The sequence below is a fragment of the Amblyomma maculatum genome, chromosome 5 (genome assembly GCF_055883805.1).
Source record: "Amblyomma maculatum isolate TAMU_Amacu chromosome 5, ASM5588380v1, whole genome shotgun sequence".
Lineage (NCBI taxonomy): Eukaryota > Metazoa > Arthropoda > Arachnida > Ixodida > Ixodidae > Amblyomma > Amblyomma maculatum.
Genome location: NC_139348.1, coordinates 157,574,642 through 157,601,837, shown reverse-complemented (window position 1 = coordinate 157,601,837; position 27,196 = coordinate 157,574,642). Strand labels below are relative to the sequence as shown.

Here is a 27,196-nt window from a genome sequence, read left to right as displayed (position 1 = left end):
ATATGTCCTAATTCGATGTAAGTTTCATTGGCCATGAAAATATGGCTTCGACATTCTTCTGCAGAGAAAAAGTTGCAGGTTTGATAGCCAGGCATGACGATAGTGTTGCAGTGGGAAGGCAAAAGTTGCTTTTATGGCCAAATTTCATTCTCAACTACATAATCCTGTCTGGTCAGAATGAATCCAAAACCTTACACATTATCATATTTTTTACCTTAATTGCTGCTTTTAGGTGTAAAAATTCTCTTGATCTGTCAGAAGAAATATGCAACCTGCATGACAGTTGGCAATAAATGTTGACATATTGGAAATTAAATAGTGCACACGACACAGGACAAGGAAGAAAACACACCACACCACACACCATTCCTTGTCCCGTGTCGTGTGCGCTATTTATTTTCCAATTATGTTGTACCAACTCACTCAATTGTCAGTTTTGCTTCAATGTGGACATAGGACACTCTTTTTTGTGAAACACTGGAAAATGACGATACAGTCAAGCCTTCACTTATAACAGTATTGAAGTGCCAAGGAAATATCATTGCTATATCCAGATCATACCAAAGAATAATGAAATGACAAGCTTCAAAGCATTTAAAGGCAGAAAATGAGCTTGGATATTGATTTATTTGCACGAGAAAATTCATATCAGCCAGTTTTCACTGGTTCACAGCATATTTTGTTCTTGTCTTATTGCTGGGCACCTAACTACTGTCTTCGCGCTGGTTTATGCAAAAAATATCCGTAACCAACTCGCCCAAACTGCCGTTCTACCCAACTACTGCACGTATCCAATTTTGGAAAAATAGGAAAATTGAATCTCGGAGGGACTCTGTTGTTTGCAAGGCCTCTTTTGCATAGGTCCATATTCCTCGCTGTGGCCAGCACAGGTGACAACTGAGATGATCACATCTTCAATGAAATGTTCACTTTTCATGACTGCATAATCAACATGCAAGACTTCTTCAAGTCCTTGTGCTCTGCCATCATCGTTACTTCAAGGGGAGCTTCTTGAACCTTCACGTCACTGGCATTCTACTGCATTTTAAGGTTGACTCTCAGTAATCAGGTTTCAACCAATAATTCACTATGACAACGTTGTTATATGTAGTTTATTGTTATATACAATATTTTATTGCTCCAACTGGTATTGTTGTAAGTGGATTTAACAGTACCTTTCTTTAGACTGCTCTGTATATGAGCCGCGAAATCTTCCCTGTTTGCCAATTTTGGAACAAGATGTGAGCACACATTTATATTTTATTTTGCTTCCTGTAGGAGAAGTAATGGTTTTGCTTAATAGTCAAAGTAGTTTACTGTAATGTGGCAGGACACTGCCTTTTGTCTTTTTACATTTGAGTACCGCATCCTATTACTTACCATATAATTACTGCAGACGATAACTTCTTTCGAATGTGTCAAAATTCTTAATAATGTGCATTCAGCCCAAGTGTTGTTCTATGCTCATCAGGTTTATTTGTCTGACACACCAAAATACTTTCATCATACATTGATCATCCGTGTGGCACTGTGTCTCGTAAACACACAGATCGCTCTCATTGCATAATCAGTGATGTGCATGTGACAGCTGCTTTACTTTTCTCATGTGCAGCATCTCACAAAAAAAAAAGTGGGATATTTCAAAGCTTTACTGTGCACTCTCAGTACAACCTTTTCACAATCATGACAAGGCCTTGCATAATCTATATCAGCAAGCAAACGCAGCGCATCGACTGCATGCCCAACCATTCTTCCTCTTTCTAACGTTCTCCTTGTGAATAGCACCCCGCATTGTAATTCTGTGCCAGTCATGCCACTGGTATTAGCACATAGACACACGTATTGACAGCAACCACTGGGTAGAGCACCATAATGTCAGCATGCATGTTACGTTGCACTGTACATAACTTACTAAGAGGGGCATTGGCCTTAATAAATGTGTTGAAATACATGAATAATCTACATCAAAAAAGTACTCCAGATTGTGGATACCCCTGAAAATTTCACCATGCTCAGTTCAGGTGGATTATGTGACTCCATCTTCTTGAAGCCATAATTTGAACCTCCAGCCTCATCTGGGCAACTGTGTAGGACAATCCACTCCAATGGCAGTGGAAAAGCAACTTTCAGTATGGTTTAACTATGTGACAGCAAACCTTCATCATTCTTCATAGTGATGTTCCAGTGGGCTGTTCGCTTGCGTACAGTAATCAAGCAAATACATAGTGAATGCAAAGACTTTACTTGACAAGTGGGAAATGCTGCTTTACGTATAAACAGCACCCTAATAGATTCACGTCCCACATACAGACAGATCACGTGTACAAGAATAGGCTCTTTAGGTAGCCAGTCAAGGTGTCTTAAAGAGCATAAGCGCCTTTGACACAGACACAGTAACGACAATCCACACATACATGTGCCTTATGTATGTGTGGGCACCTTTCATTTTCACATCTGCAGCTAGCGGTACTTGTCTTTTAACATGCTTAGCAACGACCATGTAACAGGAATGGAATGAGTAATGACTAGGATGTTTAATGTTTAGTAATTGAACATTAATGGAACCGATAGTTTGTCCAAATGATGTGTAGTTCAAATTACCAGGAGCCTAATTTGGCGGTTCTAAGTATGTCTAATACTAGTTACAGACAGGACCATAGCTTCAGTGCGGATAAGCCAGAAGTCTGTTAAGCAAGTTTGAATTAACGAGATTCCACTTTCTTTCACTGTTAGACACACACTCAAGGCCTGAACCATGCCAGGCCCTGTCTTGTGGGTTCTATGTACAGTTCTCTCGAATCTGTGTCGTGCGAGCACGGCCATCACATCGAGTTATTTTCGGGAGAAAGCATCTCCGTGCTCGTGCTCCGGGTGTAGAAAGTGGCTGATCTCAAACTCTGGCCGCTGCACGCAGCTGAGTGGGAGCGGCGATGAAGTATCTGTTGCTCCATCCAGAAGCTTAGTGAAGCATTCGGTGCTCCTATAGCGACGCAGGTCAACGCCAAGGCACGATTCAAGAAACCTGCGTACAATTCATCCAGTAAGTTAAAGCTTCAACAGGCACAGGAATCGCTGATGTAGTCAATGGGAAGCTAATCCCTCATGCACATTAAAAGAGCACTGACACTCAAGTTGGCCTGCGTGTACAAATTACCACGTTCCGCCAAAAAATGGCAAGACTACTCTCGCTGGCAGTGTGGCTTTTCAGTGATAGGTGAAAAAAGGCCGAAATTAAATAAATGCTTGTATCGCTACCCATTGGCCATATATTCACCAAATGTGGGGATGTCAACGCGGTCCTAGCCCCAATGAGTTTAATAAACTTAGTGGTGGTGGGAAAAATGGGATTAATTGTAAATCCGATTTTCTCAGCAATAATTATCTTGCTTCCAAACGAACATCAGCTTTGCCTGAAGGGGATGTAATATCTATAAAGATGGCACTTTTCAATACCGCCACCACCGCTTAGGTTTTAACCGACTTTGCTAGTGAAGGCTGTGCTCTGTAGTATATAGAGAGCCTCACTCCCAAAGTGCCAGTCATAAGCAACACTTATGAATGCCAGAAAACCTTTTGCAAGAGCACATTTAGTGCCTAGATTGTCACCGTAATAGAGAGGTCAAAGGAAGGCTGCCTGCTTCCTGGCGCCGAGTATTGATTGTTTCGTGAACCAAAGTTTTGAAGATGTGTAAAGCCCCCCCAGCATCCAAAAGCTCTACTGTGAATAACTCTGTTATTTTCACCTTTTCATCATCTTATAGCAGCTGGAGATAATGTGGACAAAAATTTAAGGGCTTGTGGCTTCCCGCACCATTCAACACCACTTTGCGAGTCTGCTCAGGCGCTTCCCATGGCAGTGCCCTCACATCAGCATCACGTGAAACCTTAGTCATGTCGCACTGGTGGATTCTGTTTCGAGTCCAAAGGAATGCATTTTTAGTTGCTGCATGCAGCAAACAGTTCTGAATGGAGAGGGTGCCACACACACTGTTCCGCATACAAGAGACGCGCCAGTATATATTATAACTGTATATACTATACTATAAATGCTCAAATTTAATTGGACCCACGAAATATGTAAAATTAAATTCAATGACATCTCTCGAATGGCGTGCACATGACTTCTCAATAGGTTAGCATTTTCTTGCTAGCATAAATATGCAGGATACAGCCATAGAATGCGTCCTGCATTTAATAAAATATGCATTGTAAGCAGTTTTAATATTTCGCAAAATATTTCTGCAAGTGAAGCTTTGCTCTACATATCCAGGTAAAGCTAACCAAGTTTCTAAATGTTACAGAGGGTCCTGGAGACTGCTTAATTATGCATTGTGTAATTCTCTGTAATCTACCCTTAATCTAACTTCTCCCTAATCCACTGCAGTTTGATTTAATCCATCATATTTCACTCTAATCCAACTGAAGCCGACATAATCCATTCCTAATCTACCATATTCAAGCTAATTCACTGTAATTCCAACTCCGTCCATCATAATCTCTTGATATATATACAATCTGCTTCAACCCACAAGAACCCACCACGATGCACGATAAACTAAGGGAGCTATAATCTAAGGGAATTATTTGTTTTTTACACAGCCTGCTAGTAATACAGGAAAGGAAAGGTGCAATATCTGTCACTTTCTCTGTGGACGCTTGAACCATCCAACCTAGCTTTCTGGGTCCACATTTGACCCCTCCAACATATCCTATTAAGGCTTGCTCTTTAATAATATAATGTTTATTTGCCTCAAGTGCAGTGTGCAGAATTTTGGAGGCCTGCAGAAAATGTCATGATGACCACAGGTTGAGAAAAACTACTTATGTAAATGTTAGCTTCAATGTTTGTCAGCTATTTTTCTAAGCCATGTCTACAACTTCTGTATTGGCACTTTGGTCTTAGTCCTTAAAGTTGATAATTAAATATAAAGCTTAGGAGAATGAGAAAGTGTTGCAGACTAGGACACGCGGCTCAGACCAGCTCTCAGTTTAGTTCACTGGGCTAGGACACACTGTCTTCTAAAACCCTTGGTTGCATTGGGCTAGGACACACTGTCTTCTAAAACCCTTGGTTGCATCAGACTCCTTCGCTGAAGGACATTGGTTACATTTAAATGGGACACCTTGTACATGCGCACTAAATTCAGCGTAGCTCATCGACATTTGTCGTGAGCCCGCTGTGTGTGTACTTGCCTTCGCAGTGGCTCGATGTGCAGATGCGGCGACGTCCAGCGGGTCAAGAAGTCTTCGAGCACATGGTGGATCCGGTCGGGCACCGGAGGTCCCGGGTTGCCGTGCTTGTTCGCCACTTCCTCGCCGCTCTCAGCAGCTGTGCATCCAGAGAACACAAAGACGTGGTATTACGAAGGCTTGTGCATTGTACTTAAAAATAGCCGGGCAGATCTGTCGGTACTGGAAAAAAATACTTAGAGGAGCAACAACAGTCTCAATGAAAACTTTACTGTGACTCAAAGTTTGCTGCCGTCAAGACAGCCTAAGCTTGCCATAAGCGGCGGTCGGGTAGGGTCAAGAAGGCACGGTCGACTTCTAATGCGATCGTCTGGAGTAGAGTTTGTGGTCTGATACTGACCCTTTTCGAGGTTGGCATAGTGGTAGATGACCGGGTGGAGGAAGTTAGAGAGGTGCGCCTTTTCCAGGTCGTCCGTAGAGCGCTGCGAGTGGAAGGTGTCCAGCCTCGGGCCCGAGAAGTCCGGGTGGTAGCGCATTGCCACCACCAGCACCTCGCGGCCCCGGGACTGACGGCCCGTCTTCTCTTCCAGCTGCAGGAGCAGGGGCAGCGGGAACTCCTGCAGGTACTCAAACTCCAGTTTGCTCCTGCATGCCAGCCGAGGGCAAAAGCTTAGGCTTGTTACTATACCGGCATCCAAAAAGTAATATTCCTTCCTTTTGATATACTATACTCATTAATAGCCTCATGGTGCAAAAAACTCCAGCAGAAAGTGTGTAGAAAATGTTTGTTCGCAATTGGCAGGCACTGCCAACTTGGGCATCGAATTCCAGATGGGGGATAAGATGTGATAATATAAGACACAATTCTTTGGCTGTGCAGGTACATCCAACTGGCTTGTTAGAAGTGTGGCATTATAGTTATCTTTGGATGATGTTTCACATAACTGTATCAGAGGACGTCCACAAAAAGTGCACGGTAAGTGTTTGGCCTTCTTGGCCTCCGAAATTTGGGCCTCAACGAACATACTAAAAAGCTCTCGTTTCCTCAAGTCTACCTTGGAGAAGCGCGAAAGCAGAAAGGCTACACCAATACACGTTCTCTAGACAGGCGGCAGCGCACGCCCACATTGACGCGGCTCGCGATGACTGGCCAAGCTAAGTAGTGACTTACAACTTACAGCACATAGAGAAATGCGTAAGCCTAAGCGTTGCTGTTGCACACAATATATGTGCACCCTCATAGAAATTTCACAGTGCGAAAATTATGATAGCAGCTGCATCGTCGACGACGTTGTGTATCAAGCTGCTCATTTTTTTTTTTATGGTGAAAGTTTTTCTAGGCTCATAGTGTAAATCTCGCATCGGCGAGATGTGTCAGCGAGATTCCATCAGTGACACTGAGCCCTTTTCTTTCCTGTAAGTCAATTATAGAACGCCGGTGAACTTTGATGCCTTCAAAGGAACACTGTTTGTATACGCAATGTACTGCATGCAGTAGCACCGCTCAGGTTTTCGCATTTCTCCACTGCAGATTCTGCAGTGCTTTAGGAACTTCTTGTAGCGAGAGCTGCATTGGCCGCAAAGTCGCATTTTCGCTGTAGCAGTGGCCGAGCCGTGGTCACACCACTCCTACATCCCATCTGTCGAGCTAAATCAGTGGTTTATTACTAATGACTGATGCTAACTAGCCGCTAACCAGTGCTAATTAATAGCTAACTAGTCTCTAACCAGTACTAAAGACTAACTAGTACTAATTAGTCAATAATAAATAGTCATCAGTAATGACAATGACTGGTCATGACGTCATCATCTGCAGCATCATGACCGGATATCGACTGGTGATGGCGTCACCAGGCTATTCACGCATATACAAAGTTGCCCCGCCGGGCGTTCAATCCAGGCGTCCATGCTGCACCATTCATTTGGCACTTCTTGGAATGCTGACCACACAGCATAATAATAATAGGTGTACAAGAAAGGAAAGGCACAGTATCCGTCACACTTGTTCATACAGCTTCTTTCTCTCTACTTTCACTCGCACCTTCCTCCCTCCTTCTATGGTATGGTTAAGGTGTCCATGGAACAACTGTGACAGATATTGTGCTTTTCCTGTTAGGTATCATTAAGGCTGCATATGCCTATATTTGGGATATGTGCGAAAGTGTGACACCTGCAAACGGACGGCAGTATGAGCCATTAAAGGCTTTCGCCTTAATAGAGCTGTCTCTCACTACTAAACATGAATGACCACAATAGGCTCAGCTAGGGAAACGTACCTCTTGCTACGTATATCCTGGCCTAGCTGAGCTGTTACTGCCAATTATTTTTGTTTCCGTCGATTAAACGACACATGCTTTCATGATCATTTTCTCTCGTTTGTTCGGCTCATTCATGTCGAAATACAGCCATTTTCAGTTATTTCGGCTCAATCATTCGAAAAATCACAATTTGTCCGTTTAGCAGCCTCTTCCACATGGAAGGCATGGCCTTCAAACTCTCAATATTGCTCTGCATTGTACTACCGAAAACCACAAAGATTTGTCACAGACTATCCGCCAAGCAATTACCGTCAAACCTCTCCACAAGCATGCAGGCATGCAGAATATCATCAAGCCCACCGATAGGCAAGAGCCACCAGCCTCTCCCGAATATAGACAGCCAACCGGATACTCTGTACGTAGAGGCTGCTGGCCCTATTAACGGTCACATGGCCATACCGTGACAACCCCAGCGGGCACTCTCTTCAAATGTGCCTCTCTTCGCACTACTGAACCAAGTATATTGCGGAAGAAGCAGCCATCGTTCTGGCGCTGCCACTGATCCACAAGCTACTATCATGTCATATTCCCGCACGGCCTGTCGGACTATCTTCACGGGCGCATAGGTGCCACGAGCCTTCAAATTCTCGCTAACCCTCCGCAAATGATCAGCCTGACCTTGTTTCCTGGACACCAGTCAATGCCCTGCAATGAAGCTGCCCATCGACAACCTCGCGCATTCCTTCCCTGAGCCTTCCCTCTCCTGGATCACACGTATGCCTCCCCAATCCTTACATACACAGAACTGCTTGAACACTACAGGCTGTCTCGCCATACACTACCACCCCCTTCATTCACCCTGTCTACCCAAGAGGCAGCAACTTACCGCCGCCTACAAAATAGTACCGTTCTTTCATCATCTGTCCTAAACCTCTGGTACCCCTCTTTTATTCCCCTGACTGCCCCCATTGCGGTGAGCACGCAACGCTCTACCACATGGTTTGGGCGTGCCAGGTTACCCCTTATTTTTTGCCCACTCCCTCACCCCAGCATAGAAGATTGGGAGGCCGCCCTGCAGGGCCCCTGCCCTGAGCACCAGCAATGGCTGGCTCGCCGCGCTGTTATTACTGCAGCCTCGGCCAACGAGACCCTGGACTGAGCCCCCCCCCCCCCCCCCCCCTCCCGCTGACTGAATAAAATAAAGATGATTAATTTGTCCTCCATTCGAATCGTGCACTTCTTGTTTTGTGACCTCACACAATGACGTCACATCCCGACGTCGACATAACTACGTCACTAATTCTGACTTCCTCGTAGATCGCATGACCGGAAGTGAGGTACCAAGTGATCACTTTGGACTCCGGCATTAATCCGGTTATTTCGACGTCTGCCTGACTTAATTGGCACTAATTAATTAATTATTCTACATGCACCAAATTCTTTTTTCTTGGCGACATTTTTTCATCCTCTGTCGACTACGATCATTCGCTTTTTCCTATCGCCCCTCACTTCGACGCAATCCTGCATCCTGCCGAAAAAGTGCTGGTGACGAACTCCTCAAAAGGAGCCACTTAGTGCTTACGCATTAAAAATCGCCCCGAAGGCGACGCAACCAAACATATCGGCTTTTCAGGCCTAGTGATCTGAACAGTTTTCTCAAAACGCATCCGCAGCTCCGGGGTTGATATCGCGCATCAAATGACATCATTCAGCGCCCTTCACGAGAAAAGACGTACAGTTGCGGACAGAAGTAAACGGAGCACTCAGTTCTGTTATAATTTTAATCGCGCATTTCCTGTCGCAAATGAAATCTCCGAGAAAACGCGCTATAGCGTCTACTATCAAGATGCACATACCGCAAAGAAGGCAACGGCATGTTCGGTCTACTTCTGTTCGCACCTGCACGTGTTTAGCAGAAGTGTCCCTCTTCATTCTGAGAGCAAGACTTGTTTAGCGTTTTTTTTTTTTTTTTTTTTTTTTTTACATCGCATCTTTTTGTAAGTATGACATCTCACAAAATCGCTTCACCGTGAGTGCACTGTTCTGCTACATGCTCTCGTAGCACCCACCGGTCCAAGATGATGACATCCCCGAGGTAGTGGTGCATCTGGTAGATGCCCGACGCTTCGTTGATGCGCGTCACGATAGCATCCACCAGCTGCGCCAGGGGTCGCCGCTCGCTGGGCCACGGCACGCCGTGGTTCTTCCACTCCAGCAGCCGGTGCAGGGCGCGCGCTGCGGATTAATACACACACATATATGTATGCACATATGTGTGTGTATACGGGGGGGGGGGGGGGGGGTGCTTATGTTTCTTGCGACCTATTTTTTTTTTTTTTTTTTTGCTCGGTTAGCATCTGTGAGCAAGAGAGTTCTATTGCATGGTCGCTCACCGGTGTAACGGAATCCGTGGATGAATCCTCCGGCCGTCTCCCGGAAGTCGAGCGAGTGTGCCGTGGAGCCAATGAAGTAGATGTCCGGGACGTTGGCCGACTCGTAGTCGCGTTTTATTAGCGGGAACTTTCCATTCCGCTTTGGATTCCGCTCTGGCTTGGTGCATCTGCGCACACATGCAGAAGGCACCTTCGGACTATAACAAAAAATTAGTTCATTTCGCAGTGGACACCAGATCACGAGTGTAACACGTTATTTTAATCGAGCCCTTTGCGTGTCACGTTGGAACTGCGTAACGCGTTGTTCTAAGTTGGCGTCCATGCTTTCTGAAGCCAACAATGTTGGGTGCAGTATATTTTGACCGGCATTAGTTGCTGAAAGAACTTGCGCTGCTTCAGATTTCACCGTGGACATATGTCACTGGCAAGGGCTTAATACGCTGATGCCTGAACTCCCCTGGGAAACAAGACAGCTGGTGTCAAGAAAGCAAAATGTAAAGAACAGGCAGCCCGCGATAAAGGCTTACAATGACTGAGGGACCCTCCGAGTCATCGGTGCACTCACGGCGAGAACATGGCGTCGTCGTAGACGAAGCCCAGGCAGCGCACCACCACGTCGTACTGGTCATCGGGCGGCACGTAGTTGAAGGAGCTGTCATTGCGCAACTGCAGGGCCATCCTGCCGGACTGTGTTCGCACCAGGCGCAGGATGTTCAGGTTGGCTTCGAGTAGGCCGTCCAGGGACTTGAGTTGGTAGTGGTCCAGCAGCTCGTTGTTCACCGCCCTGCACCGCCAAACAAAGCCGATGTTCACTACTTCCGTGCTCTGAGTAAAGCAGGTAAAATAATCTAAGGCGAGATGCGCAAAGAATTATGGCGCATTTTGGTCATTACGGTTGTGGCAGTAATACCGGCTCACACGCAGGACGTACTAGACTAGAATCCCGATACCGATGGAAGCCCAGTGATTTTTTTCTGACACGTAGAAAGAATCTCACTGGGGTATGGCCAGTATGGCCGGGTAGATGATTAGTCACCACTTAAGCAGGTTTGATGCAGATACAGCTTACCAAGGGGCAGGTTAGCCTGTCCCTTTGTAAGATGTATCTGCACCAAACCTGCTGAAGTGGTGGCTAATCATCTACCTGGTATTGTAGGTTTTCCTGATACAGCCGCTTTTACTTCTTTTGCAGGCGATCCCTGGTTCCAGGGTGAGAAATAATTAAATAGTGAAGAAACTTTTTTTTTTCACTCCATGACCTACTTTCTTCTCACCCATCCTTCCCTCCCCACACTCCTTCACCTACATTCTTCTCACCCACTTTCCCCTCCCCAGCTTTTCTTCTTCCGAAGCAAAAAAAAAAAAGAAAGCATATTTAAACCCCTGCCAGTAATGATCGCTTTGCCCAGACGAAGACAAGTCCACTTGTCGAAACGTTGGCTCGACCTGCGAACTCAGGCTACCTCCTTTACCCTTGTTCAGGGCTCTTTCATACCGTGTAAACCATCTTCCACTCGTTCTACCTAATAATGTGTCAGCTTTAGAACGCCCATAATCGCAGAAAAAAAAATGGAGTTTACAGCTTCCACCTTCCGGACACCATTTGGGTCGCTAACCTCCATCCTACCAGAGTCCACCCACCAACCACGTACCAACTTCCTCTCCTAAAAGCCCACCTCCACTCATCCTCCACAAGACTCCATCTACCCAGGCAGCTCCAGAAGCTTCCGAGCACCACGAACCCGGGCACATATGGGTCGTCTGACAGCTGAAACTGTGTACAGAAGGCGCAAACTGTAAGCAGTCCCTAACGCTAATGAAATCGCATTTAGAATGCAGGGGCGCGTGAATATTTTATTCTACTTTCACTATCTGTCGCTCTTACCTTGTCTACCTTCTGTATCTTCACACGGAACAGATATTGGTTACTTAATTGACAACGCTCTGCAGGTCTTCTCTGTTCATTCGTTACAGCCACTCACTCATCGTTACGATCTATAGTAAAAATATTAATGGCGCAGTTAGTGTCTCGCTCTCGTTCAGCGTCTCAGCCGCGGCCTGAGGGAATTAAAGGAAGAAGGGAGTGAGGGGACAAGAGAGAACTACTTGTAGTGATGGGCTGCGCATTAATCTCGACCACTCGAAGGTTCGGTAAAGCAGCCTATACATCCATATCGGACAGCGCGTGCCGCAGCCCTGAGTCCTTGAGCAGTGCACGGTACCTCAGATCGCCCACATAGTGCGTGCTCCAAGCGAACCGGGGCGGCGAGCTGGCCAGGAGGTGGACGTAGTTGGCGACTCCGGCCACGTGGTTCGCAGTCTCGAAGGCAGAATTACCGCGGCCCAGGATGAGCACCGTCTTGGCCTCGAAGTCTGCGACGTCTGTGGATACGTCTTCATAACCCACGGTCATCTCGTGGCCCTCGAAGTATGGCTCGTTGGGCTTGGACATGCCGTTAGCTATGATCATATACTTGCACAGGTATATGTCTCCGTGTTGGTCCTCGAACTGGAACCGGTGGCCCGTAGGCGTCTCCTTAGGTAACCGCCGGATGTTGCGGACCTCGCTATTGAACTGGACATGGAGGTCAAGCTTTCGTCGGTACTCGTCCAGGTACTTCACCATGGTGTCAGCCTGTGGGAATTAATTCAATTTGCGTTCGCATGTAGACAAAAGCAATGGAGAGCAGAATAAAGACACGAAGGTTAATAAGAACGTGGCTGGCTTCCCACTTAGTACCCATCACAGAAGTTAATGCCCAGAAGACAGAAATTAAGAGGAAGTCCGATGGGGTGTAACATCTGGTTTGAAAGAGAAGGCAGCATGCAGGTTTTTAGCCTCGAAAGTAGCTGACTAATTTGCGTTCTGTCTCTATGTCGCTATAAATCCCCTTCTTCACACTAATTAGTTCCCCTGGATTTCCATAAGTGTTGCTTGTGTCATTCATGGATGTCCCGATTCCTCCACACAGTCACATACACCGGGTGTCTTCAGAAAGTCCAATTAAAAAAAAAAGGGGGGGGGGGGAGATAAGTGGCTTTATATTTATTTAACCTCTAGAGCCAGAACATTTTTACTAAACCTTTGGACCCTCTAAAAAACTCCCGGTATTGTCGTAGGCTGCACTGTGCCTTCCACGTCCTCCGCACGTAGTCGTGTCGATGTGTGCAAAGGCACGTTTAGGAGCCATTCATGCTCTCTCGCATGAAAATTTCAGGACAACTTCAAATCAGATTCGCAAGACCTGAGGAAGGGTTCTTGCTTTCATCGCCTGGGTAGCGGCATGGGGTCATCGCATTATGTCCGTTCCGAGTGTCAACACCGAATTGACACAATTACTCTAATCATCGGATGCTGCTTTTACCAGACGTTCAAGAGAGCTCCGTGTCGAATTAGCTAACAACTGTATCACCTGAAAACAGGCTCTACCTGACGCGACCATGAGTGATGAGGTATGTGGTCGAGAACTGCTTGAACCAGCCTGAGTGGATCCGAAGTTCAACTGATAATGAGAGGCGTGTCTCGCGTTCGCGGCTCAGCTGTGCTACAGCGTGGCCGAGCTGCTGATGTTATACGAAAATTGTAAAACTACTATCAATTGATTTTCTGACTCTCCGTTTCCGCAACCGCGCCATGACGGAAGGGGAAGGAGGCGGTAAAAGAAGGGAGAAAAAAAAATAATTCACCATTTGAGCCACCGGCATCGGTGCGTGAGCGTCATGTTCATTTAATCTTTTTTGAAACGCTACGTGCTTTACAAGATAGGTAATTGATAGGTGATACGCTACGTGATAGGTAATTCACCCTCGTGCTCTGCGGACGCCTCTGGAAAGCTCTGTGCTCGTCTGTGTAAGGGTTATGAGGAGATATAAGACGGGAAAGGCGTGGCAGCGGCCTTACAACGGATGGACATTTGAACCGCACTCGGGAGTCGGTCGGAAGAAAGGTTCTGCGGAAGCAGGGGAAAGGGACAGAGATTAAAAGCACACACACGCAGTTTCCACTCGAGACTCCGTAACACGGGTCACGACCGCGGTCGCGCAGTCTCGCTCAAACTGCTTCCACACACTGCATTCTTGCTTCGGAAGGTTTCAGCATTCTGTGGTGTTGTTCCGGCATGAATCACTGAGGCGTTCCCGGCCAGCCAAAGCCTTGATCTCTAGCACCTTTGGTGGACCGGACCCGACTCTTATGGAGCGTCACTGGGGCCCTGTAATTGAGTCCTCCACCTTAGAAGGCGGCGACGAAGAGAAGGGGACGGTGTCCCTCGACCACTCTGCTCCTCGCGATGGATCGTCACCAGCGCCTTTTAGAAAATATAGTTATAACAACAGCACATTCAATGCCCTTCATTCGGGAGAAACGTACTATCAGCGCTTGTTTTATCCCACTGCGATCGTCGGTTACATCTGTTGCGTATAGTATAGTGCACGTGTGGACGTAGGTATACGTGTGGACGTAGGTAGCTGTAATTTAATTGGCCCTCTGCTTTTCACTTTGCCACCACCTCCCTCGTCGACCCTCTCGCGCCATGACGCGCATGCGCTTACGTGCGGAAAGTAGTCCCGCGAGAAGTGCTTGAAGAGGAGGGACGGGTCGTCGCTGAGCAGCGAGTTCCAGTCGTGCCTAAGGTTGAACTCCGGGTTCTGCTGACCCGTGTGGACCTTGTTGATGCTGATCAGCTTCCGATGCTTCGGGTACACGCTGAAGAAGTAACCTGCGTCGCAAATAAGTAAAAGGGACTACTGCATCTAACGGACGCTTTCCTTCGTGCATTGCTAGAGCTACAAATAAATGCCAAGTAGAGCTACAGCTGGCCGTTGGTTGGCATTCGTCTTTACACCTGAGCAGCGCGAGGACCACGAGCACAAAGAAATGAAGGTGCACAAAGCTCTTTATATATATATATTATATATATTTTTTGTCTGGGCAGTCTTCGAGCTTTTCTGGCTTCAAGAACGGCAGCCATTCAATTAAGCAAGAAGAGGACAAGCTGTCGGACTCGTTGGTTTTCCATCGTTTTGCAGCGCGTAGCCAGACAAGAACAAAGCACGGAGGATCAGCGCCTGTGTGTCCTACTTCTTCCTCTTTGTTCTTGTCCGGATAACGCGCTGCAAAACGATGACAGTTGAACAAGCTTCTTGTTTGCATGTAACGACAATCTCAATTTGGGAACCAAAACGAAGGTTGTTGCATGTTGAAAACTGTCGAAATGCAGAGGTTGCGTACAGCGTCCTGTGAATTTTGTAATACTGGTCTGTGCGCTATTTGTACGCCCCAAGCGTTTCAGTTAATCATCTCGAACTATTTCAAGTACACCGAAGCAAAGTATTCAGAGTTGTTTGCTAACGAATATGCTCCTACATACATACGTTCTTTCGTCTTGTGTGGCATGAAAAATTACAACAGCCTAGGGAGCACCTTTTCTTCAGACCTGTATTTTATGTGCAGTATCGTGGTGGGCAGGCGTTTCCAGTGACGTCTTTTGAAGATTGTAAAATACTTAAACCTAATCGTGCAGCTGACTGGGCCAGCTAAATGACGAGGAAAGGAGTTCGTGCTTGCAGCTTCGAGGTGTATGTACCCAGTTTTCTTTAGCAAGCTCAGAATTTTTAAAAGAACGGCTTTAGATTTATTTAGATACCAGCAGTGTGACGAAATATGTGGGTGGAGGGAGCTGCGTCGCACAAGATGGGCAGACGCTGTGTTACCGCCTAACAAGGTGACATTTGTGGGCCTAGTAACGCGCTCTGCGGTATTTCTTTTCTTTTTTAGAAATTGTTTTTCTCAACTATACTGCTTGGAGGACGCGCTCCAATTATGCAAATATAATATGCCCCCTAAAATGAAAATCAAAGAGCTAAATGGATATTTAGTTAATTATCGAACGAACTGAAGAATTCGATATCTGCCGTCGCCCATTGTAGCCCCAGGGATAAAATACATCTAAACTGAGGTACGGTCTCTTTCTTTTTTTTTAAGTTTCGGACCTTGTAAAAACGAACACCAGTAAAGCCGCAAATGTTTTATTGCGCACCTGGGTATCTAAAACATGTGGCTCATTTTATGAGGCTAAGTGACTCAGGTTTTGAGGGACGCCACAGTTGGGGGCTGCGGATAATTTCGACTACTTTATCACATGGACAGAACACGGGCGCTTCCTAAGATAGCACCAATCTTGAGGTCGCGAATAACATTTGGCATTACACCTCGCCAAGCTTCGAGGTTTCCGGACAAGCACGTGCCGCCACTTTTGAGGCTTTTGTCCCTGGCTCGCCAGCGAGTTCAAGCGACAAGCTTGTGGAAGATAGCGCTTCGCGTCCATAGCTCCCACTATACAACCTGCAAAATGTGTGTTACGTTGCCTGTCTCCTGATTCCTATACGTCGTGGAAACAGGGCAAGAGGGTATGGGGAAATAATAGAAAATTTAATTGAATGAAATGGAATCCCCAAGTATTTACGTAGTTGTATTTCCTTGTATAATATATTATACACCCCTTGTAGAGGACCTCCTCCTTGCCTGGTGAAGTTGTTTCTAGACAAGGATTGCGCGGCCGCAAACTGCCGCGCGAGTGCGGGACAGGTTACATTCTATAACCTTCATGAGACCTAACACACAACTGTTAGTCGTAGCTTGCGTCAGCCGGGAGTCAAACCGTCAACCGACCTTTTATATGGTGATCTATGGCTACAGGCCGGCCTCGTATCGCAAGATCACGACAAGGCAGTTTTAGTACAATGTGTACAATGTGGTATGGTATAATTGCACACGGCGAGGTTCTATGCAATCGTTATGTCGCACGTAATTATGAGTCTCCCCTCAATTCTCTCCTTTTGTCTGCATGAGCTCGGAGCATGTATAGAGTAACTTGATGCAATTAGCAAACGATGGAGACAGTTAAACGCGACACCAAAAATTTTGAGTTTAGCTATTGGAGACAAACCCTGGTAACTGCCAAAAAATATATTCAGATGTTTTGAAGGATAAGTCTGCTTCTTCTATTGCCAACCGTAAATATTCCGTATTTTCAGTGATATAAATTTACACCAGTTTGGGCAGCACCTTTGTTCCGTTTACTCTCTTTTCAGTCCCTTGTAGGGCATTCTGCGTTTGCGGAGTGAAGAGAGGAGTCATAATTAACTGTTTTAATTAGAATGCACTGCCGCAATACGCCGCGAAAAGAGGAGCAGTCTAAAAAAGGGGAGCGGAAAAAAATCTCCGTCGTGTACGCAACGTGTCCTACCTGTTGTGTTGCTCTTCTCGAACACTCTGTAGTCCCTTCCGGCCTTTTTCAGGAAGTAGGCCATCTGCAGACCCGACGGCCCGGCCCCGACAACGCAGTAGTCCAGCTTCTTCCGGTCTCCATCTGTGCTATGCTGCTTCGGTTCCTCGGAACGGGCCAGTGTCAAACATAGGAACGCCGTCGCCAAAACCACCAGTGGTTGAAGCTGTTAAGCGAGGATGGGAGTTGTCGTTTGTGACAGGCAAAAGTACTGGGCATTGCGGCATGGCAGGATGTAGAAAGCCCAGTGGCGAATTGACTTGACAGCTACACTTATGCAGGGACGTCCCTGTTCAAATGGCGCCGTATACCACAACCAGCAACTTTAGTATTTGACCATTAAGAATGTTTCTACGAGTTCCTGGGATATACGGGGCTGCAAACCAGGAGTGCAGGCATATTCTCGAGAATTTTAAGACTGCCTGTGGATATTCTAAACAACATTTTTGTAAGGTAAACAGCGGAGACTTCGAAAGATGAGTCATATATTTTATGACCACGAGTAATGAAAGTTTTATTTTCATCCCAAAGCTAGAAGTTAACACTTGATCGCTTGCTGTCGAAACAAAGATATTTTTCCCTTCTAAAGGGACGGCAAAGAAGGAAGGAAGTAGCAAATGAAATCTTGTATGTCCTCTTTCTTACCCGTTGCGTCGACGCGGCAGCTTTCATTTTGCCGTCGACTCAGCACACGAATGTCGTGGCCCCGTTTGAACGCCCTGCAATGCCGCCTGTGTGTCCTGAAAAGCAAAATCGAAAAGAAGCACAGCAGATTGAGTTAGACTAGCTGCAACACTGTAGATATTGGAGTTTACGAAAACCTGCATGTGATAGACCTCGGAAAATAGACACACAAGTTTCTACCGCCAGACAACTCCCTAAATTTCACTCGAAAGTTACTTTGCATGCTGTCTCGAACCGTGTAATATGTGTATACGTCTGCATTATAGTCACAATCGCTTGCTTATCAATAAACACAATGAACTATATTCGCAATCACGTCACGTTAGAAAGCTTCGCAATAAAAAAAAAATGGGCAAGTGCCTAGAATAGATAATTGCAAGCTGGCCAGCAGAAGCTCATGACTGAAATCTTCACCGGCAAAAACACTGGGTGCGTATTGCGAAAATACAGATCATTTATACTGTTACGTCACCTTCTGGAATGACTGCGATGCTCTCTGCTCTGTTTCCGTGCAGACGACTCCTTCGGATTCTCAAAAAGCGCGTAGATGAGAGGATCTCCGGAAGTGGTTCGCACCTCTCTCTCGGATTGGATTGGACCATCTAGGATGCTGTCAGTGCTTTGTGAACACGTGATTCGCATCCTCGTGTCTTATTGGTGCGCGTGTATTTGTGTCCATGCCCACGCAAGAAAAGCCTAAGCGTCTGCTTATCCTCTGCATTTAGTGGCTCTTCTTGTGGCCGGCAGCAGCTTGTCGTAATCTAGGCCCGCACCAAGCTTACTTCTCGGCGTCTGCTAAGGAGAGCAGGAGCTTAGCCACCATCGTTTAGAACGGAGGCACCATGAATAACTGAAAAGTCTGTACCCATCCTTTCGGAGGTGGCTTCCCGGTGTCTTCTGCTCGCTGTCTGTCTTAGATTATCTCCTGAGAGGTAATCTAAGTCAAGCAGCGATCTAAGCATGTGTCGTGCTCAGCACCGTGACGATAACTCGCGACAGTATGCTACGACTTCGCTTTGCTATCACAAAAGGGTTGTCGTCTGTGTATCTGCACTGCTGGCACATCTATACTCCTCTTTCCCTTCCTGATTGGTATCCAGGCGCTCACAATGACGCGGCACATTGCGAAAATAGGAAATTATATGAACTGAGCGACGTTATTTCACCATCACCATATATTACATTCAAAATTACCACCTCTGTCGTCAGCCGCGACGTTTATAGAAGTTGTTAGAATCATCGTTAAGCGTTCTTATTGACAAATAGTTATTCGGCGGTGCCTGTTCTCAGTTGTTCGCTTTGTGTTAGCTCGGTCAAGTGTTCGAGGCGTCCGAACCGCCTATGCAACTAATTTCGTTACGGCGACTGCATAGAGATATTAGTGTATCCCTGGTCGACCGTTAGTCTGTCGTTGTTTAGCCATGGTAACTGCATAGAAACGCTATTTTATCTGAGTATGGAATGAATATAAATCAGCTTAACTGGTTCTTATTGGTCAAACTGATTAAAGGAGTAATTTCCAGTTGATTCCAGCTTAAACCAGTTGGTGCTAGATGAAATTTACGGGATATATTCCTAAAACCAAATCTGACCAGTTACTACATTTACGGCTGCAAGGACAGAGCCGGTGGCTTTGCGTTAGTAGAGCATGAAGTTATTGTAATTAAGACTATGGCGAAGGGTACACATGCCTAATTTGAACAGATATCGTTAGTTTAAAGGATTTACTGAAATGGGTTGGGTACGCGCGGAGACCGAACACACTAGCTGTTGGTACGCTGTGGACGGGGAAGAAAGAAATGGAATGCCTCGCATCGCAGTTGTTCAAGTCATCGCACGTAGCTCCTACAATGTGTTTCCACTCGGAACTTAATTGCGACTGTCCAAGTTTTCAGATACTCGTTGAAGAGATCAAAACTGTGCAGTCAAATCCGGCTCAGATACACAACTTCGTTCGCTGGACGACGAAGCTGAAATATATGCTGCTTACTGGCATCCTATCCTCATTGCCCCGCCGTCGTCAGTCGACGCTTTGAATCAACTTAAAGCGGTGGTTATCACCAATCGACGGTAAATTCTGGTCACTTTATCAGAGTATTTACCGAGGCATGTCCTTTTTAAGGAAGCAGACTGGTCCTGTTTGACCTCTGTCTTTATTCACTCTGTCGTTATGATATCACTTGACTGGGGACTCTAATCACTTTCGTGGTGAATTAAAAAGGGAGAGGGGGGGGGGAGAGGAATAGATCATTTATTCATTTTTGCTCCTGAAATATCGCGTTCCTGAAATATCGCATGGAGAGTTATTCTCGCAAAATACGTGTTATTGAAGAAAAGTTGTTTTTATTCGTACACAGTCGATCAATCGCCCTGCGCTTATCGGACATCCCTTATCGGCACAGCAGCGTAGCCTGAGCCAAGAGACAAACACGTGTACATTCTGGAGGAACCATAGCTGCCAAGAGAGCAAAGCAAGCGTTTTCCGCGCGATTCTCTTTCGAACATTCCTCGCAAAGTTCTGACCGATACGCCGAAGCAACCGTATTGTTCTGCGCGCGTTGTCAGCACGGGGGAGAAATTAACTTAACTTGTGTGATAGTGAAGTCCTTGCTTCGATCGCTTTTCTGTGCTTTCAACGTTTCTTCGCTATACTGGCCCCGATATCGCAGAAATATATGAAGGCAGGTAGATCCATATGTAAACGGAATATTATTGAGAAGAAAATTTAAAGATATTGGAGGGGGGAGGGAAGGAATAGGCAAACTTCTTAACTTACAAAAGCGAGGAAATTAACTGTCCACACATGAGCAGCTAATGCCATAAATCAGTAAACAAAATTCGAAGATTAAAAAAATCGCCTGCTCATGTAGCTGGACATATTCAGTAATATCTTACGCTGTTTTTCCGGGAAGGCTTACCTCGAAACAATGTGAGAGCAGTCACGTGTGGCTGTTGTCATTCGAGATAAATTTCTCTGATCTTGCTGAGCAATATGTGATAAAGCTACGTCCAGCGACATTCAACGCGAACAAACAGAACAAAATCTCGTTACACTACTCTCCCCTACAAGAAACATCGCACCGATGCCGTTCAATGAAAAGAAAGGTGGGCAAATATAAACACGTAGAAATGAAAAGTAATGCAAATACAGAGCGTCCATCAGCGCTCATAATGGGGCTTTATAGGCTCGGAGCATGCACTACTTTCGGTCGTGCGTGTCACCTCCGGAATGATGTCGTTCCAGCGGGATGATCTGATAACTTTCACCCAGACGGCGAGTGATCTTGAACGGGCCGAAATAGCGATGAAAAAGTATTTGAAGTGAAAAGGTGAAGTGGAATACGGAGACCACCATGCAAAACCTCGCACAGTTGGCGTATACACTGTCTGCACCACGATGCACTGCACAACGAAACCTTCACAATGCACCATACGTGCAATAATAGGAGGGAGCGTTCACTGTCCAGGACCCGGGCAACATCCTCACAAGCCTGTAGAGTTTTGATTTTTAATGCAAGCTCTGGCTACCTGAGCGACCCAATACCAGAGCCTGACCCAACCGCAGCCTTACAAAAGCTCCCCACCTCTCCACCCTATAGCCCCGGGCCTTCCTTTCTGATTAAATTATCTGTTAATTCGTTCCTTAATGTTTCACATGGACACTTCGAAAGTTCCCAACTAGCAAGGTCTGCTTTTGAGTCATTTATGAAGGCCGTTAAGACACCCACGCTCAGCAAAAATGTCGTCGTCGGGGTAGCAGAACCGTCGTTTTTACCGCTGAGAACTGGGTAACTTCATAGCCGTCCTAATTAAGTGTACTTGTTAAACGCATATCATCTGGCCTAGGAACTTCTGACTCACCCTCTACACCTTGCCGAAGCGAGCCGGTATTGGTAGTAGTAAACGGTATGACTGGTCATACTCACACTTCACGTTGATAGCGCTGTTCCAGCGTTGTGCGCCAACAATGGGTGTATAGCGCGTCTGGGCCTTTATATGTGGTGAATCACAGATCACTATCTTCCACGGGGTGGGGTAGGGGAGAAGAAGGACATTTCGTTTTAAGGCAGCTGGACGATGGCAGTACCTCGCCTACTGACCACACGGAGAATACAGAGACCTGAGCGATATGCTACATGCTTCGACACGATATCGTTCGATAGCACAGTTATATCGGCGGTCAGCGCCCGCTCTACAGGGCGCCCCATAGTAGCATGTATAGTTGCTGCCAGTTATTGCGAATTCGTCATCCCTGCGTCCGCAACCCGTTTCCCAACTTCTGATTAGAGTCCGTACTATATATTGTTAAGCCCTTGCGGGGCGTTATGATGGGTGGAGCAACCAGCTCATGGAACTGTTTTAATTATGTAGGCTATCGCAGCCTCGTTAACCTGTGTTGAGAATGGTCTTTTATGCGATGAGATAAGAGCTTCACCGAGGCTAAAAGCTGTCAGCATCGCGTACCATGGTAGGTGGAAAGAGACAACAGTCAAGGTTGGTGCTGGCTGGAGCCAGCTGTGTGGCCTGCCAGGGTTGGAAGGTGGATTAAAGGAAATCCTCCCTTCCACTTTAGGGGAGAATGGGGAGGATACAAGGGGTCTACGACGGGAAGACGACCGATCATAGTTGATTTAAAAGCTGTGTACATCAATTTGTACGGCAGCATTTAAGACGGAATGTAGCTTACGCGGCTGCATGTCGCGATAACATAGGGTTTGCCGGACAATACACTTGTCAGGAGCTGCCACCTCGGGCCTCTCCTTTCATATAGGATATTATAATCAACCTGCCAGGACCATTTCATTTTTCTCGCTTTGGAGCATGGAGGCTGCTGGTCGCTAAAAGTTGACGAGTGCTTTGAATAGATGGGTGGCACAGTATGCTACCTCATTCTGGAGGAAATCTATTTTCAAATCGCTGTTAAAATTATGTGTTGGGAATCCATACATACCGCCGATAGGCTCGCCCTCCAGGTATGTCATCTGTGGCTCCGAAATTTCATCTGTCTAATCATACAAATACTTCGGCATCACAATTTCTAGCACACTTAAATTAGTCTGCACATGTAAGAAATTGCGCATGGCTCGAAAAACTGCATGACTGCTCCGCTAGCACCAATGGTAATAGAAAAATTACAATGCTAGTCTACGCTGCAATAAAACAAAGTTTAAGAAGAAAGGCACCAGTATTTATTTACATATTGCACAGCAGCAATTGTGCTTCAAGAGTACCACGTAGAAGTGGTGTGATGAATAGCCACAAGTAGGGAAAAAAGTTCTCGGTGACTGCTGGCACTGGTAGCACTTGAGAAGCCAGCTTGATTTACAGATGATTGGAACAACTGCATCGCAGTATGCCATTGAGATCTGTAAGGAGAATAATTTTGGTATCAGCTGTTATACTTTCAATGATTCAGCGCGTCGTACAAACGTTTTTGTTTTTTTTTTAACTAGAAAAACAAGGAAAGACAAATATACGCGTTGCATCTATCTGTTTCGATCACTCCAAAATAATCGTCACACTAGGCAAAGCTCGTGTTTTTATTTTTTTATTTTTTTTTTCACAGAATTGCACAGTTAGCGAAACAAAAAATACTGCGCTGGAGCACATGTAACATACCACACAGACGAGCTAACCAGGGAGGAAGTTCGCATCGCAGTCCGGAAAATGCACGGGCACATTTAATATTATTATTACCTTACTGGGCGCGTAATAAACACACTTCTGGTGCTGTCATTATTTCTCACAGGCCTTAATGCGGTTGAGTGCGAGAAGGGAAACTAGTATAGGCTTTGCAAGATTTGCTTTACCTCACTTTAAAGTAGTCATCTTCACAATAGGAAAATCTTGTGTTTCTATTTTATCACAAATTTTTGTAATTAGCGTATACTGCAAAAAAAAAAAAAAAAAAAAAAAAAACTTCGCAGGAGCACACTAACACACTACGCAGACGAGCTAGGAAGGGAAGCAATTATCATTGCAGTCCAGAAAGCACAGGTGCGCATCTAACATTACTATTGCAGTATTGACGCTTAATAAACACATTGGTGCTGTCACTATTTTTTACAAGCCTCAAAGCAGCTGAATACTACGCAGCGATCGCCGGAAGGACAAAGCAAAGCTGGCACTTACCAGTTGGTGCAATGCTGTATTCCTGCAGCACCCGAAGGCAGAGAAAAGTAGAAGCATGACCTTGCACACACAGAACAGTCCACGAAACAGCAAGACAGCGGCAGCGCGTGGCTATAGACCTCCTTCATGTTTGTAAACAAACAAGGCGATCGAGGTGGCGCTGCTCTCGTCAGCGATCCCACGGTAGGCAAAAAGCACGACCGCGGCCGGTGTACAGTGGCTAGCCGGGGCACTGTGGCCGAGCTTGTCAAGGCAGTGTTATTGTGATTTGCAGGCGCCTTCTAGGCAGACGAAGTGACCATGTGCTAGTATTTCGTGAGCCTCAGCGATGAGAACAGAAGCGATACACTGAAAAACTCTACGTACACGGCGTGCAGCGTACGGACCCGCACGCCGTACCGATGGGGATTGGGTAGGCGCACAAGAGAAGCGTTGCTGCCAGCCGAGGAAAATGAGCGACGTTGGCATCTATTTTCTGTTTTCTCCCAGAAAATTATGCATGGAACGCATTGAGAATTACAAAGCTTCGGATGCTTACAACTACTTTTAGTCGAGTAAGCTGACGGCGATTTTTCTCGCTCATAAATAGCGCTCGTACCGCGTACGAATAGTCCGCTCGAAGCATCATAGCATAATCGGAGGATTCTTCACACCGAGCGGCAAATGCGCGTTCTTGGTAAGCACGAAGCACCTCGCTAGCGTCGAGCGGCTGTACGGTTAAGATGATTTAGGTCAGTGTGGCAACGGTAGCCTTGACACCACACTGTTTGCTTATCATTGCGTTATTGGTTGAGATCAGAACGCTGCGCATCTGTTATATTTGCCTTGTTCGTGGGCGGCTGTCGTCGATAAAGGTAGCAATTTTATTACGGGTAGTCGCGCTGTTAGCTTGCATTACAATTACGAGCTGCAGCGGCCACTGTGGTTCCGTGGGTTCCGATAAAAACGTCCCAGGAACAAATGGCCCCAAACAGATGCAATGAAACGCACTGCAAAGTCGAGCTTTCCCCTTGCCTGGTGCTTGGCTTATCAGCGATGAATTACGCTCATTGTAATCAACTTTCACTGTTTTTATCTTACATTGTGTTTATTGTTTTAGCGAACATTATGTATTTGAACCCCGCCGTTTTATTTTTTTTTTTTTTACGTTATGTAGTTCTGTTTACTAAAAACGTAGACTGAGTTTCCTTGTGTCTAGCCGTCATAATGTATGCTACAGTGCTTTTTTCTACCCGTCCGCTTGAAATTTGCAAAACATGGCACTGATGCCGTGTGTTCGCAAAGAAAAAAAAAGAACGTTATGGCGCCGAAATTTGTGCTGTCGAGGGCAAACACGTCTCTCGCATGTGTAATATTAGCCGGGTGATTAGACCTATATTAAAGAGCGATATTTCCCAGCTTGGAAACTGGGAACAATGCACTGTATAATACTCGCTGGATGTTATAGTGGTGGGGTTGTTTTTTTTTTTGTTGTTTTTTCGTGTTTTTTTTTTTTTTTTTTTTTTTTTTTTGCAATGCTTTCTCGCCAAGCCTTCTCCAGTTCCTGTAAACCTGTAAAGCACCCAGAGGGCATACTGCCCAAACAATAGTTGCATCTATTCTAAAAAAAAAAAAAAAAAGGCGTCCAATAAGATGTTCAATTTTTCGCGGAGTGAGTTCCGGGCAGATTTTCAGCCAATTTCTTCGGTGACATTTTTTCCTAGGGGCCGCTTCCTGATAGGACCTTTCTGGACGATTATTCCGGGGCTATATATTTCAGGGACCTTTTTTTCGGGACTGTATCTTCTGAGGAACTCTTTTCTGGGGCCGTTTTTACCTTCACCCGTGATTCCGTAGTTAGGGCGGCCCAGTTCGGTCTCGGCCACTGTGACCGCGTTTCAATGTAGGATAAACCCCACAACTCGCATTCACAATCAGCCGCTGTGAATACAAATAAAAGCGCTCGGCATAAATACAAAATGCAGCTCCAGTCCAAATCAGTAGCTGTCAACGTGAAGTGGCAATCTTCATCAGGAAGTAGATTAAAATAATTTGGAGTGAACGCGGCGAAGTTTAGCCATGCAATATGGTACATCACGGATCGAGGAGTGCTACACAGATCACTTGCATAGCAGCTCACTGCGCTTACATACACAGCGAAAAAACGGGCTTGAGGAACAGTTTACAAAGGTAAAACATCTACGCATGCTCCAACAAAGAAACGCGCAGGTACATATGTTACCTGCGCACCCGCGCCCGCACCAGCACTAAAACAGTACCAAGATCCCACCACGCGTCGTAAAAAGGCCAAACTCGAGATATTCGCGACCTTTGATCCGATAGACCGCTCTGGCGTAAAGGTGAATAAGTTTCAGCTTAGCCGTGACGAAGTATTTGCCACATATTCGATGAGCAGGCGTCGGTATCCAGCCTTGGCGCTTCACCGCGGCGGCCCACCACTGTTTACGGCGACCATTGTCGGCAAGAAACCTATGCAAGCTTACTAAACTTCCTCTTGTTTGTCTTTCAACACATGTCATAGCGACGCGATTAGTCGGCATGGTGCTCTGCATTCCCCGGCAGCAGCAAGCCATCGCACAATCATGGTAGGCAAAGCGACTGAAGCGTGTTTTTGCCTACCACGCGAAAGTCACTAACGACGACAGCGCCACCGCATTTTCGTGACGTAGCCGGAGTGAAGGAGGTAGACCTCCTTCACTAGGGACTCTACCTTCACTCCAACTACGTCACGAAGATGCGGTGGCGCTGTCGTCGTCAGTGACTTTCGCGTGGTAGGCAAAACAACATTTCAGTCGCTTTCGCCTACCGTGAATGCGGAATGGGTTGCTGCTGCCGGAAATAAAATAGCCCCATGTCGACTATTTGCGTCACCGTGGCATGTGCCGAAAGGCACAGAAAGAGAAGTTTAATGAGCTTGCACAGATTTCTTGGCGACGAAGGTAGCCGTAAACAGTGGGTCGCCGCGGTGAAGCGCCAAGGCTGGATACCGACGCCGGCTTATCGGATATGCGGCAAACACTTTGCCATGGTTAAGCTAGAGCTTATTCACTTTTACGCCAGAGCTGTACAGCTGCTTAAAGGCCAGTATATTGTAATGCGTAGGCCTGTTTCTTTGTTAGAGTATGCATAGTTGTGCTTACCAATACGCAAACAATTCCTCAATTACGTTTTTTTTTTTTTCACATTGGTAATTGTACGTATGCGATAGCGAGCTGCTGCGCGAGTGATCAGTGTTGAACTCCTTCTTGGTTAT

General features: G+C 46.1%; 1 protein-coding gene across 1 annotated transcript; it reads right to left on the bottom strand.

Annotated features, from left to right (window-relative positions):
- Nucleotides 1-1,451: 1,451 nt before the first annotated feature.
- Nucleotides 1,452-21,852, bottom strand: LOC146190089 (FAD-dependent oxidoreductase domain-containing protein 2-like). The gene is made up of 11 exons (XM_084604829.1): nucleotides 21,738-21,852; nucleotides 17,773-17,867; nucleotides 17,089-17,293; nucleotides 14,393-14,559; nucleotides 12,064-12,476; nucleotides 10,407-10,625; nucleotides 9,842-10,008; nucleotides 9,518-9,683; nucleotides 5,591-5,835; nucleotides 5,194-5,329; nucleotides 1,452-3,022 (listed from the first exon to the last, which is right to left on the bottom strand). Exons 2-11 carry the CDS (start codon nucleotides 17,797-17,799, stop codon nucleotides 2,833-2,835), a joined length of 1,935 nt encoding a protein of 644 aa, XP_084460955.1. The 5' UTR covers nucleotides 17,800-17,867; nucleotides 21,738-21,852; the 3' UTR covers nucleotides 1,452-2,832.
- Between the last annotated feature and the right edge of the window lie 5,344 nt (nucleotides 21,853-27,196).

Excerpts from the sequence above, each read along its gene's own strand:
- LOC146190089 (XM_084604829.1), bottom strand. The coding sequence starts at position 17,799 with ATGAAAGCTGCCGCGTCGACGCAACGG. Across the intron at positions 14,560-17,088 it reads CGAGAAGAGCAACACAACAG|GTTACTTCTTCAGCGTGTAC; the intron begins GTAGGACACGTT and ends TTTGCGACGCAG. Across the intron at positions 10,626-12,063 it reads CACTATGTGGGCGATCTGAG|GGCGGTGAACAACGAGCTGC; the intron begins GTACCGTGCACT and ends TTGGCGGTGCAG.